General features: G+C 34.2%; 2 protein-coding genes across 3 annotated transcripts; both read right to left on the bottom strand.

Moving 5' to 3' along the window:
- Window positions 1–777: 777 nt before the first annotated feature.
- LOC127798465 (uncharacterized) lies at window positions 778–6677 on the bottom strand. 2 transcript variants are annotated; one of them, XM_052332044.1, is made up of 13 exons: window positions 6454–6675; window positions 6304–6358; window positions 6143–6198; window positions 5259–5359; window positions 5037–5106; window positions 4592–4661; window positions 3771–3827; window positions 3622–3689; window positions 3442–3522; window positions 2704–2781; window positions 2423–2578; window positions 1619–1771; window positions 778–1028 (listed from the first exon to the last, which is right to left on the bottom strand). In XM_052332044.1, exons 1-13 carry the CDS (start codon window positions 6670–6672, stop codon window positions 951–953), a joined length of 1242 nt encoding a protein of 413 aa, XP_052188004.1. In that variant the 5' UTR covers window positions 6673–6675; the 3' UTR covers window positions 778–950. The 2 variants fall into 2 exon arrangements, with proteins under 2 accessions (XP_052188004.1, XP_052188005.1); XM_052332045.1 differs by lacking the exon at window positions 778–1028 and adding an exon at window positions 1976–2045 and having other exon boundaries at window positions 1627–1771; window positions 6454–6677.
- Window positions 6678–9670: 2993 nt separating this feature from the next.
- Window positions 9671–10669, bottom strand: LOC127796214 (photosystem I reaction center subunit XI, chloroplastic). The gene is made up of 2 exons (XM_052328243.1): window positions 10413–10669; window positions 9671–10293 (listed from the first exon to the last, which is right to left on the bottom strand). Exons 1-2 carry the CDS (start codon window positions 10578–10580, stop codon window positions 9802–9804), a joined length of 660 nt encoding a protein of 219 aa, XP_052184203.1. The 5' UTR covers window positions 10581–10669; the 3' UTR covers window positions 9671–9801.
- Between the last annotated feature and the right edge of the window lie 596 nt (window positions 10670–11265).

Genomic DNA, 11265 nt, shown 5'->3' with positions numbered 1-11265 from the left:
TTTTAATTCTGAGAAAATTATTGTGAATTATTTTTCTCTTAGTATTGAACTTAAAATGCAGGTATTTTTAAATAATTAAATTTTATTAGATAGATTTTTGTGTGTGCTGAATTCAACAATATTTAATTGAAATTGGGATTTACAGAGTTTATAATTAATTTGTGATGTTATTTATATTTACAAAATATTTGTTTTAAGGATTAAAAAATTGTTCCTTAGGCTCACCCAATCGTAGGGCCCATGGACGGAAGGGTAATAAAGGGTATCAGAAGAGCTAAGGAGAATGATTGGCAAAATAAATATGAGACAACATATATCCATCACATGTATGGAAAAAAAGAGAAGAGACAAGAAAAGAAAAGGAAAGAAAGATATAATATCCCTTAATTCAAAAGAATCAAAAAGGTGATTTATACTCCTGATAAAGTGTTACCATGCAACCAGAATTAAAGTTTTATTGGAAAGTAACAACTAGTTAAGATGGGTGTAGTTAATAAGAAGCCCACTTTTGAAAGAGTGAAAGTGATCAATTTACTAATTCTCCTCATATTTAAAGAGATGACCTTGTATTGAGAAAACTAGATCTACTTGAATCTAAATCTCCATGGCCTATCCACCCTCTATTTACCCCTTTTTATCTTGGCCAGAAACATAAAGAAAGAAAACAAATATTTCCTCTCTAGGTTTCCTCAACATTTTTTCATGAATAATCTTAGTATCACTAAGAGGGGGGCTGAGAGGCAGTAACTATGTTTTGTAAATAATGAGGAAGAAACAGAAAGGAAAGGATATTACTGCTCTTTAAATGAAATTTTCAAGTGTCTTGCAGTCCAGTGAATGCCTGTAGCGTGAATTGAGATGTCAAAAGGAAATCACATTCCCAGTTCACAAGTGAATTACAGGGAAATCTGAAGGTTGCCACAGAAAGTTCAAGACGCGCACATCATAATTTAACTCCTTTTGCTGATGATTCCAGAAATAATTTGTCCTAGCTCTTCACCACAATCCTCCTGTACATGATGCCCTGCCTGGAAATAGCAAAATGTTATATGAATTTACAGGCACAGAAGACAGACCCGTTATATGTAAATAAGGCTATCAGAAGAAGAAGATCCATGGTACTATAGTCGAAGAATGAGGAGGAGAAAACAGCTAGCTCAAGGGCAAGTGACTAAGTTATGGATTCTCCTGAGCTGAAGGCATTTAGGACAATTCATGGGGAACTCTTCTGAATGCAGCATACGCTTGAAATAGAATGTTGATACCCAACTTGAAAGGCAAGCCTTTGGTAGATTTCATGTTAACTTGTGGAAGAGTTGTCAAAATAAATTCTCCTATGACTATTGGGGGGAGAGAAAGAAAACAGAAAAAACTAATTTTACATCACCTGTGACATGTGTACATAAGCTCAGTTCTGAAGCAAAGCAAAACCCTGATATGTAAACTCAAGGATTGCTTTAAAACTTGAATGATGGAAATAACTCTTTATTATTGTATATAGTCTGTCTTTTCTGCTTTGCCTTATTGAGATCACGAAGGGAGTGTCCTCAGTTTTAAGGTAAAAATACACAAACAAAATTCCACAAACGACTTCAACCACAAACAGAAACGTTAATACCGTAGGAAGTTCCACAAGTCGATGCTTCGAAGCTTCACAAAAATCTTGGACTCCATCATAGCTTAACCAGCGATCTCTTTGGCCCCAGCATATTGTGGTTTGAACTTTCCAATTTTTATCCGTAAGCATCATTCTCATCTGTTCAACATAGGCCTGAAGGCAACCAAAATGAGAGCACAAGTTAACAATCAGAATATGTCTTTATCCCAGAATGGCGTAACTCAAATAAATAATTTAGTATCCTCCTCAATGTTGCATAGCTAATAATAAAATTCACTTTAATCTTCAGTATATTATGGGTATGAAGCAAGCACATAGTACAATAATGCTTAGACAAGAAGACAGACGCATCATGACCTTGAAAGAATGCATGCTGGTTCCTTAGAAAAGAACTCATAGCATCTAGCCAAATTCCTGTTTCTCTGACCTGGAAATATATTTTGAACTGATGAAAAAACTGCCATTGGTAGTGAAAATATCCTTTTTACAAAATAAAGGTAAAGTTGCATATAAAAATGACTTTTCTGTGACTCTGTGACTCTCACAAAGTGAGATGTCTCGTGCACTCAGAAAAGCAAGAGGATAGCGAAATACAAATATGACCCTCCCTCAACCTTTACAAAGCTGGGAGCCTCGTGCACTAGAGATGTCGCCTTTGAAATATTGCCGCTAGTAGAATTCAATATTGTGTTTGATTTCTCTGTAACTATATCCCGAATCTTAAATGTAACATTACAGTCTACCTAAATAAAAGTGCCTTGCTGAGTAGACAAAAAGGAAATGATGCACAAATAAATGCTGCACCTTAAGTTCCTTCTTCATTGCCCTACTAATCGCATTAAGTGCAAACCCTGAGGAACCAGACGTGAGGTAAGGTCTTCTGTAAACCATTGCATCATCTTCTTTCATTTTGTAAGGACCGCAGCTTGTCAAGGCTTTATCGCTAGCCCTTAGAGGATCCTGGTTGGCAAAGGAGCTAGGTCAAAAATCCAACATCAGGTGCCCATAATTTACAAGCAGCCAGCTGCAAAATCTTCCAATAGAAGACAAGCACGAGGATGATAAAAATAAATTCTCTTACATACCTGTGAAAAAATTTCACCTAACAAAAAGTTGCTGAATATGGACAATGTTGATGGCAGGTTTGCATGTTTCTCTGTTAGCTTTAATAATACACATGAAGGGTAGTGTTAGTTTCATCTGCGGGAAAAGCCAAAAATACATGCAGTATATCTTGGTGAACATGCAGACAACATAATGAATTCTAGTGAATGTCTATAGAACTGGTTTCTCTCAAGCTTGTGGTGAATAAATTCAGCGCAAGAAAAATGAAAGAACTTCTTACCAAGTCTTTTTAGAATTGTACTGAACTCCCTAGAGGATTTTGAATAAGTTCCTAACCTCACCTCGAGAACCAGAAAAACACATTGTCTAGTGCTTTTGTCTCTGAAACAAAATTATAGCCATTGCCAATCTAAAACATTTATTATGACAACGAGTGCTTGACAGAAACAACCATAGAAGTATAACTGAAGTCAAGGGAAAACCAATACAAAACAAAGAGAGCTTAGAATTATAGCATAATACTTAACAAAAGACAACATATTCTCAGAAACCTCAGGGGAGGTCCGTGTTCTCATCAAAAACTTCAAAATATTTTATAATTTCCCACTTATCAATATCCCAAACTTGGCAATATGACAGACCCAAAACAGAAAGACAAGGTCATCAGTAATTATCATCATGCATTAAAACCCAAACTGAATTAGCAATTGTAGAAAGTAAATGCAAAACAGAGGAGAAAGTTTTTGAGTAATACATACAGGGGGATTGAGAAGGATAACATTGTTGAGCTTTTCCTGATGACTGCTAGCATATTTGACAACGACTGGTGAAAAATAGCCCTAAAGTACACCACAAATTGAGATTCTTTTAAAAATGGCCCACAACAGCAAGTTGACTTCCATATTTGTTTGTTCAGATTCAGAAAAGGCAAAATATACCTGGGCAACAAGTGAAACCTTGTTGGGAGCAAGTTCATTGATAAGAGACTCCAAGGATGAGACATATTCTGCAAATCAGACCAAATTTCAGTATCAAAGACCATGCATGATCAGGAGATCGTTTTTTTTGGGGATGAAAAATCACATACCGGTCAATGTGTAGTCAAAGCCATATCCAGGCTGAGGCTTGTCTGAAAACCCAAAACCTGTAAGAATGGAGGGAAAGCAGGTTACATTTTCAATTCTTCTGAGATGTCTCATTAAGCACGAGAAATCATCACTTGTTTTCTTTGTTGTATAACCACCAGCACGAGAATCCTATTCATGGTGAGCACTAAACCACTTAACATGACAAACCATTACATTGAAACATGATTTAGAGACTTAGAAACAACCTCCCTAGATATGGGAATCGGAATTTGCATATTTTACCCTTCACAGAGCCAGTAGCAGCCAGAGGCTCATCCACCAGGCTTCCCTTTAGTATGCGACATTACCGAATCTCATAGATAAGATGATTAAGAAGATGGCTAGCTCATAGGCACAATACCGCAAGTTTGAGGAGAGAGAGAACGTGTGTGTAGTATGTCCTCAAACACAGTGAGATACACTATAATGATTTTACGGTTAAAAAGCTCATAAAAATTATAGGATTTGAGTAAAGAAATCTGAATCCTATGTGTTGACTAGATTATCAAGAGCACAAAACATTATCAGGTTAATCACTCAAGAGAGAAAATCCCTGAAATAAGAAAGAGATTGGTTATCCAGGCTTGTACAGTCTACTCGAACAAAATGCATCATGCACAAGGTAACATGCTATGTCAATCATATTGTCATAATTGATAGCTTACTGGTTTTATCATATTGAGAATCTATGAAAAAAAGAGGATTTTTTTTTTTTTTTTGTTCCATTCATGTGATATTCATCTAAAATTCAGTTTCCTCAGACATAAGTCTAGGATCTTACCTAGCCAATCAAAACCAATGGCATGATAGTCCTTAGAGAGAATAGGAAGAACTTTCCGATAAGAATATGCCTGCAAAAGCAAGAATGGGCTATATTTGTGAATTGACAGTTTCAGACAGAAACACTCTTAAGAGAAAAACTTTTCCAGTCTCAGACTTTACACACACACACATATATATATATATTTATTTATTTATTATATTAGTGCCATTGATCCTAACGACTGCACCAATGTTCCCTCCATGAAGAGGGAAGTTACGATAAAAAAACAACAAATTAGCCAAAGAAAACTTGGTCTATCAATACATTTTGAATGAGTGAATTTTTAAATGGCCAAACAAGCAGCAAAAGTTAAACTAGTTTTGGTATACCTCAATTAAAAAAATTCAGCAGAGAAGAAATTCCTTGAATTTATAAACAGGACAGAGAAGAGTAAAAGCTTCACCTGTGAGGGGAACCCATGAATTAATATAATTGAAGGATTGTTGGTGCTTCCACTTTCAACGCAGAACCATCTATTGCGAAATATACAGAGTAGGTTTCAATTGGTGAGTCCTGCAAGTATGCCATCCTCAATTGCCTTACAAGGATCTTAACTAAACCAGGATTTTAGCATGTCCACAACCTCCATCAGAAACTAATTGTGTTCTAAGTACTTCAACTTTACCTGAAAAACTCATCTGGGGCCTGAGAACCACCACCCATTGTAAGACCAAAAATTGGATCTTTTGCCTTCCCACCAGAGTCCAAAACAGGATGAGCTTCCACCTGAGGATGTAGTGGTCACCAAAAGACTCTTAGATACTCATGCATATACGGAGGGACTTAGTAAATGAGAATTGACTTTAAACAAGGGGAGTAACATCTGCACACATAGCAGAATTTGCATATTAGATAGAAACCTCCAAAAACATAAACCCCTTGTATGTTTCACTATTCATTTCTGTTTACGGGTACTGATCGTGCATTTTTCAAAGAATCCCAAGACGTACTTCAAATCATCATAACAAAGTTGTCCAGAAAATTAAGAGAAATATATCTGGAAGCTAGTTAGCTAACTAGAGTTTAGAAAACTTTTAGTTGAGCTGTAACATATTTCTAACACCAATGATTTTATTAGCGGACAAGTGTGTCATCTTTAACAATATTCCAATAGTTACCGTGGATTGCTGCAGGTAATGCTGTTGGAAATAAGAAAAGGATTTCCTGCCGCTCAGGAAATGTCACCAAACCATGTGGCACGCACGTGTTTGCAAATACAAGCCATTACAAGTGTTTAATTTGCTTATCAAATAACTTGGTCGTGCTTCTTCTGTACTTTTTTTTTTTTTGGTATTATTATTTCCTATAAATGATAATTATCTTATGGTAGCTTATGGATATCAGTTCCCAAAAGGTGTAACAAAGTTGGCGAAAAGATAATGCAAAATCAAGAAGAACGAACTCCTGGCAGTCTCTAGTGATTATCATAAGTAAAGCCAAATCACGAGAGTAAACTTTCGAGCTCAAAAGTTGAACATGATAGTAGAAAAGGGCCACGAAAGGACTTGCAAGCTTCCCTCTCTTGAACCACTCATCGGCAGGGCTCGGCTCATCTGAGTACTTCCCTGTCCAAAGCAAACTCAAGCCGTTAATCGCGCCGAGCCACTTAGAAATTGCTAAATTCTCTTTCTCTGATATCAGTACAGAGAATTAGCAAGAAATTAACTAACCTCCACAGAAAGAAAAGCCGTCGCCAACCGAAACAGGAGCGTCCAGCAGATAATCCTAGTCACGTCAATCAACCCAATATCCCTAAGTTAATCACGCCCAAAAGGGAACTCACTGCAATTGAACTGAAACTAAGTACGCAGAAAGCTAACCTCATCGCCGTCGTCTCTGCTCGATCGACAAACGAGTCCCGGAGATTTTCTCCTCGCAGGCGCTGATTTCGGCAACCAACTGGGAATCAGAAACGGGGACGGAAAAGAAATGAAACTGTGGGAACGAGTGAATGATGACAGAGAAGAAGAGAGATGAACAGCCATGTGAAACAGCTTTGGCGCGAGAGAGATGAATAGTATTGGCATTGGCATTGGCATGCGAAGTCATGAATATTATATCATATATGAGGCTTAACTAGTGATAGGCTTTCTTTGGCTCCCTGCCTTCGACTACGGGTCCACTCCCAACAAAATATGAACTTAATACCGACCATTAAAAAATATAATATTTAATTCTTTATGTGTAAAATATTAATATTTAATATTTTAATTATTAAAAAATATTATTTTAATTTTTTTATCATGACAGAATATTAGAACATCCATTTTTAAGAGTGACTGCCATGTCAACAACATATAATAGATTAATTAAACTTAATACATAAATATAACAATCAGTACTTCAATAATTAAAAATTTTTGCATTTGATCTCTAATATAAAAAAGACTAAATTTGATTAAAAAAAAAAGACTTAAATATAATCCAAAAAGACCTAAAAGTAATCCCAAAAAAAGACCTAAATTTTATTTTTAAAATATCTTAAAATATTCAAAAAAATATCTAAATTTTATAAAAATACCTAAAAAAAATTAAAAAAACCTTAATTTCATAAAAAGACCTACAATTTCTAATGAGGTTAGAAATAAATATAAAAAGTCTAGAAGGAATACGTTATAAACTGGGCATGGTTTAGCGGTGCCATAATTTAGAATAATGTAAATGCATGTTATCTTTGTTATTTTCAAGACGTTTTTAATTTTTCAAAATGTTAAAAACGTGTTTAATTTGTTATTTTTAAAAATATAATTTTGAAAATAAAAAATTTATAAAATAAATTCAAAATAATAAAAAATTATTTTGCTTTATTTAGCCAAAACAAGTAAAAAATTTCAAAACGCAAAAAATGACTCTCTACCACTTCTTTCTTCCTTCCTCGTTCTCACACCAAGCCATTGAAAGAGGTTTTTTTGGAAAATAAGGGACAAATTCCAAAAGCCCCAAACAATCGAGATGTGAGACACCGTCTCTTGCAACCATATTTTTTGTGACATCTCATTCTTTCTTCGTCGATCTTCTGCAACTCAAATCCACTGCCAACACCATTTGGGCTTTCGTTATTGCCACTTAGCCTTCCACCATTAATTATTGTCACATGACGTTCTGCCATGGATTTCTTCCGTGTGGCCTCTATTTGCCTTTTTCCATTGAAGAAGTTTTTGATTTTAATATTCAACATAAAGTTTTTTCTTTTGTCCAGCTTTCGGGAAAACTATGCATTATAATATATATATATATATATGTCTCATGATTTTTTTTTCTTAAGTAAAATAATAATTCAAAAACAGAAAAACTATTAAACGAATGAGCATACTATTAATGATTATCACATACATATAATGTTTTATTTTCCAATTGATCTTCTTAGGTTTCATGCGGTTTGAGATTATCTAAGAGCTCTTGTATTTATAGGCTTCTTGGGACAATATTACTGGATATGATTAGTAAAAATGGAACATATAAGATACAATATTATTGACTATTCAAAGTCTTGAAGTATATGATAATCAAATTTATTGAATTGAATGTTATTAAGAAATTATTCTCAAAATTTTAAATAGAATGTATTTTTTAGTTTTTTGTTTTGAGAAACAGTTTATCAAAAAAACAAATAAAACATGTTTTCAATTTTTTTAAAAACAAATTAGCAAAACAAAAAATTAAAAATTAAAACGCAAAGAGAACGAATCCTAATTTTTTATTTAAACAGTGTAAATTTAGTTTGTGATGGATTACTTACATATTTACTTATTTAACTAACTCTTCTTTTAACTAGTCTGGACAACATGCTAGACGGTTTATAAGAGTGCCACCAAGGCCATCAAGTAGTGCTACACCAAGTATTGCTCCAACAGAGCCATCAAGCAACGCTCCCCCTCCACTAGTCCATTTAAGAAATTCTTCCCAAAGTGTTAAGAGACCAAATATTTTCAAATCTTTTATGAAATTTGTTTTTTTAATATTTTTAGGTATTTTATGAAATTTAAGTCCTTTTTTTTAATATTTTAGGTTTTTTTATGAAATTTTTAAGTTTTTTTTTATGAAATTTAGGTCTGTTTTGAATATTTTTAAGTTTTTTTTATGGGATTTAAATATTTTTTTTAATATATTTAGATATTTTTTATGAAGTTTGTAGGTCCTTTTATGAAATCTATTTTTTAAAAATATTTTAAGCTCTTTTTTTATGAAATTTTTAGGTATTTTTCATAAAACTTTTAGATTTTTTTATGAAATTTATTATTATTTTTTTATCAAATTTAGTTCTTTTTTTCATATCAGTAATCAAATGACATATTTATATATTAAGTTTAATATCATGTTTCGTTGATATGATTTTTTTTTTTATAACATGACAAGGTAGATAATAATTTTGTTTATTTTCAATCATAGTAAGAATTTAAAACAATAATTTTTAATAGTTAAAATGTTGAATCTTAATGTTTTGTACATCATGGATCAAAATCATATCTTTTTAATTATTGAGGAGATGCTATATATGTACTAAGATACAAATATTTGGTATCATAAATTAATAATTTATTATTACCTACATAAATTTTAATTTGTGATATTAAGTTAATGGGATAATATAATATTGATTTATAAATTTAGAATTCAAAGTTTGAGTGTAGTTCAATTTTTTAAGTAATTTTGCGTATAGCAGGATTATGGTATTTATTTATGAATCAATTGGTAGTGATATTTTATATGACTCGTAATATAATAAATAACGAAAAAAATATTTTTTTTCCTAAATAAAAGTATATATTATAAATTTATCATATAAAAAATCTCATAAAAATGTAAAATTGTTAATACGGGATTTCGATAATCTCTATATGATAAATTAAATTAGAGAGCTTTACAAGAATATATAATTATAAATTACCCTTTTAAGAAATGTTTATAATTAATTTTTTTTTTAAAGTGTAGGAAAGAAATAAAATTATAAAGGAAAACATAATAATACTTGCCCACTAAACAAATATACAAAAATCTGAATGAGAACAGAAGCACCATTGTGTTTTACCACCAACATCATTGAAACTTGATCTCAATAATATTCCTCCACTCCAATATACAAGTTTTCATTTAGCAATTAAAATCCTCCCAAATGGGCACTAAATGCACACGTGCCGCCGGCCCATGACCACGACGCCCAATTTGCCTCACTTCACGAAGTAAGGAAGGTTGAGGACATAGAGAAGAAAATAGGCCCAGATCACGCCGGAGATCCCGCCGAAGAAGAACCCTCCCGTGAACTTGGCCCACCCGTTGGCGGTCTGCAGCTGGTCAGGCTCCTTCTTCCTCCCTGTCAATGTCAGAGCAGGCGCCGTCGATGGCTCCCCCTCTTTGAAAGATGAGATCCCGTAGATCGTCAAGCAAATGCTCAGAATCACAATAAGGCCGCCGGCGGCGAGGGACCCCGCCGGACCTGCAACCTCCGTGTTCCGCAGCGGGCCGGCCTTCACAAACGGGCCGACGAGGAAGAAGCCATGGGCCAGGCCCACCTCGACTCCCCGGAGAAGGGGGCTGACGGCGGTGCGGTAGCCCGGGAGGTTGGAGAGGTACCAGGCGATGAGCGGGCTCGACGTCACCGGAGTCTCCAGGCTGCCGATGAAGGGGTCGCCGTTGATCGGCTGGATGACTTGGTACGTCGGCTGGTTCAAATTAGTCAAAGAACATTAGTAATTAATAATCTAGTAGTAGGTGGTAACTCATCAGTCAGAGATCCGAGTCTCGTGACTTTAAATGACTCTTAAGATTTGTGGGAAATTACCTTATCGGCCTGGACGGCTCGGACGGAGAAGGAAGGCTTTCTCTTGGAGGGAAACGCTCTGAGTGGAGATCCGGAGATGCCCCTGGGGACGGCTAATCCGCGAGTCGTCAGGGAGGAAGCAAAGCTGCTTCGGAGCTGGCTGGCCATGGCGGAGGTAGAGGCAGCCATGGTTGGAAATTAAGGCTAGCTAGCTCTTCAATTCAGAAGTGGAAGTAATAGCGAAGAAGAAGTAATAAACAAGGAATATCTTTTGCTCGTAAACTTGTGGTGGTGAGGGATGATGATGTGTTGTTGAACATGTATGTTTCTGAATCCTCATTGGAGCAATGGTGATCTGGGCCTTATCCCTTTATCCACTTCGGCTGTGGCCCTGAATACGGTGGTTTTTATACAAACAAATTCTTATATAATAGACTTAGAGATAGTGTTTGATATGATTAAAGTGAATTATTATTATTTGAAATGATTATCCCTTCAGATTTATTCCAAAAGCTTGATATTATACTGCTTCATTAAAACTTTAAATATATTATTTTATTTTGGTATATATAATATTATATACCATATACTTTATGTAGAAATTTATAATATAGGAATTAGATCACAAATATATGATATATTACAAAAATAAAATATATAATATATATTATACGCGACCTTCTTAAGAATATAAGATTTCATTTTAAGTCATAAGGGTATTCTCTAGATTTTAAATACTTGAACGAAAAGTGTTTAAATCACCGAACACAATAATGTTAATTTTTTAAAATTTCAGTTCATATTTTTTCCATACATATCAAACATTATAATCTAACTCTTAACTCATATGGGTATTCTAATAGGATATAGATTT

The sequence above is a fragment of the Diospyros lotus genome, chromosome 3 (genome assembly GCF_014633365.1).
Source record: "Diospyros lotus cultivar Yz01 chromosome 3, ASM1463336v1, whole genome shotgun sequence".
In the NCBI taxonomy this organism is placed as follows: domain Eukaryota; kingdom Viridiplantae; phylum Streptophyta; class Magnoliopsida; order Ericales; family Ebenaceae; genus Diospyros; species Diospyros lotus.
This window is presented reverse-complemented; position numbering and strand designations above follow the sequence as displayed.

What these genes read in the sequence shown, in the direction of transcription:
- LOC127798465 (XM_052332044.1), bottom strand. Translation starts at nt 6,672, where the DNA reads ATGCCAATGCCAATGCCAATACTATTCATCTCTCTCGCGCCAAAGCTG. An exon ending in TTCATGGGTTCCCCTCACAG is followed by an intron (nt 4,662 to 5,036) that starts GTGAAGCTTTTA and finishes TTGCTTTTGCAG; the next exon opens with GCATATTCTTATCGGAAAGT. An exon ending in CTTTGACTACACATTGACCG is followed by an intron (nt 3,690 to 3,770) that starts GTATGTGATTTT and finishes TCTGATTTGCAG; the next exon opens with AATATGTCTCATCCTTGGAG.
- LOC127796214 (XM_052328243.1), bottom strand. Translation starts at nt 10,580, where the DNA reads ATGGCTGCCTCTACCTCCGCCATGGCCAGCCAGCTCCGAAGCAGCTTT. An exon ending in GAGCCGTCCAGGCCGATAAG is followed by an intron (nt 10,294 to 10,412) that starts GTAATTTCCCAC and finishes AATTTGAACCAG; the next exon opens with CCGACGTACCAAGTCATCCA.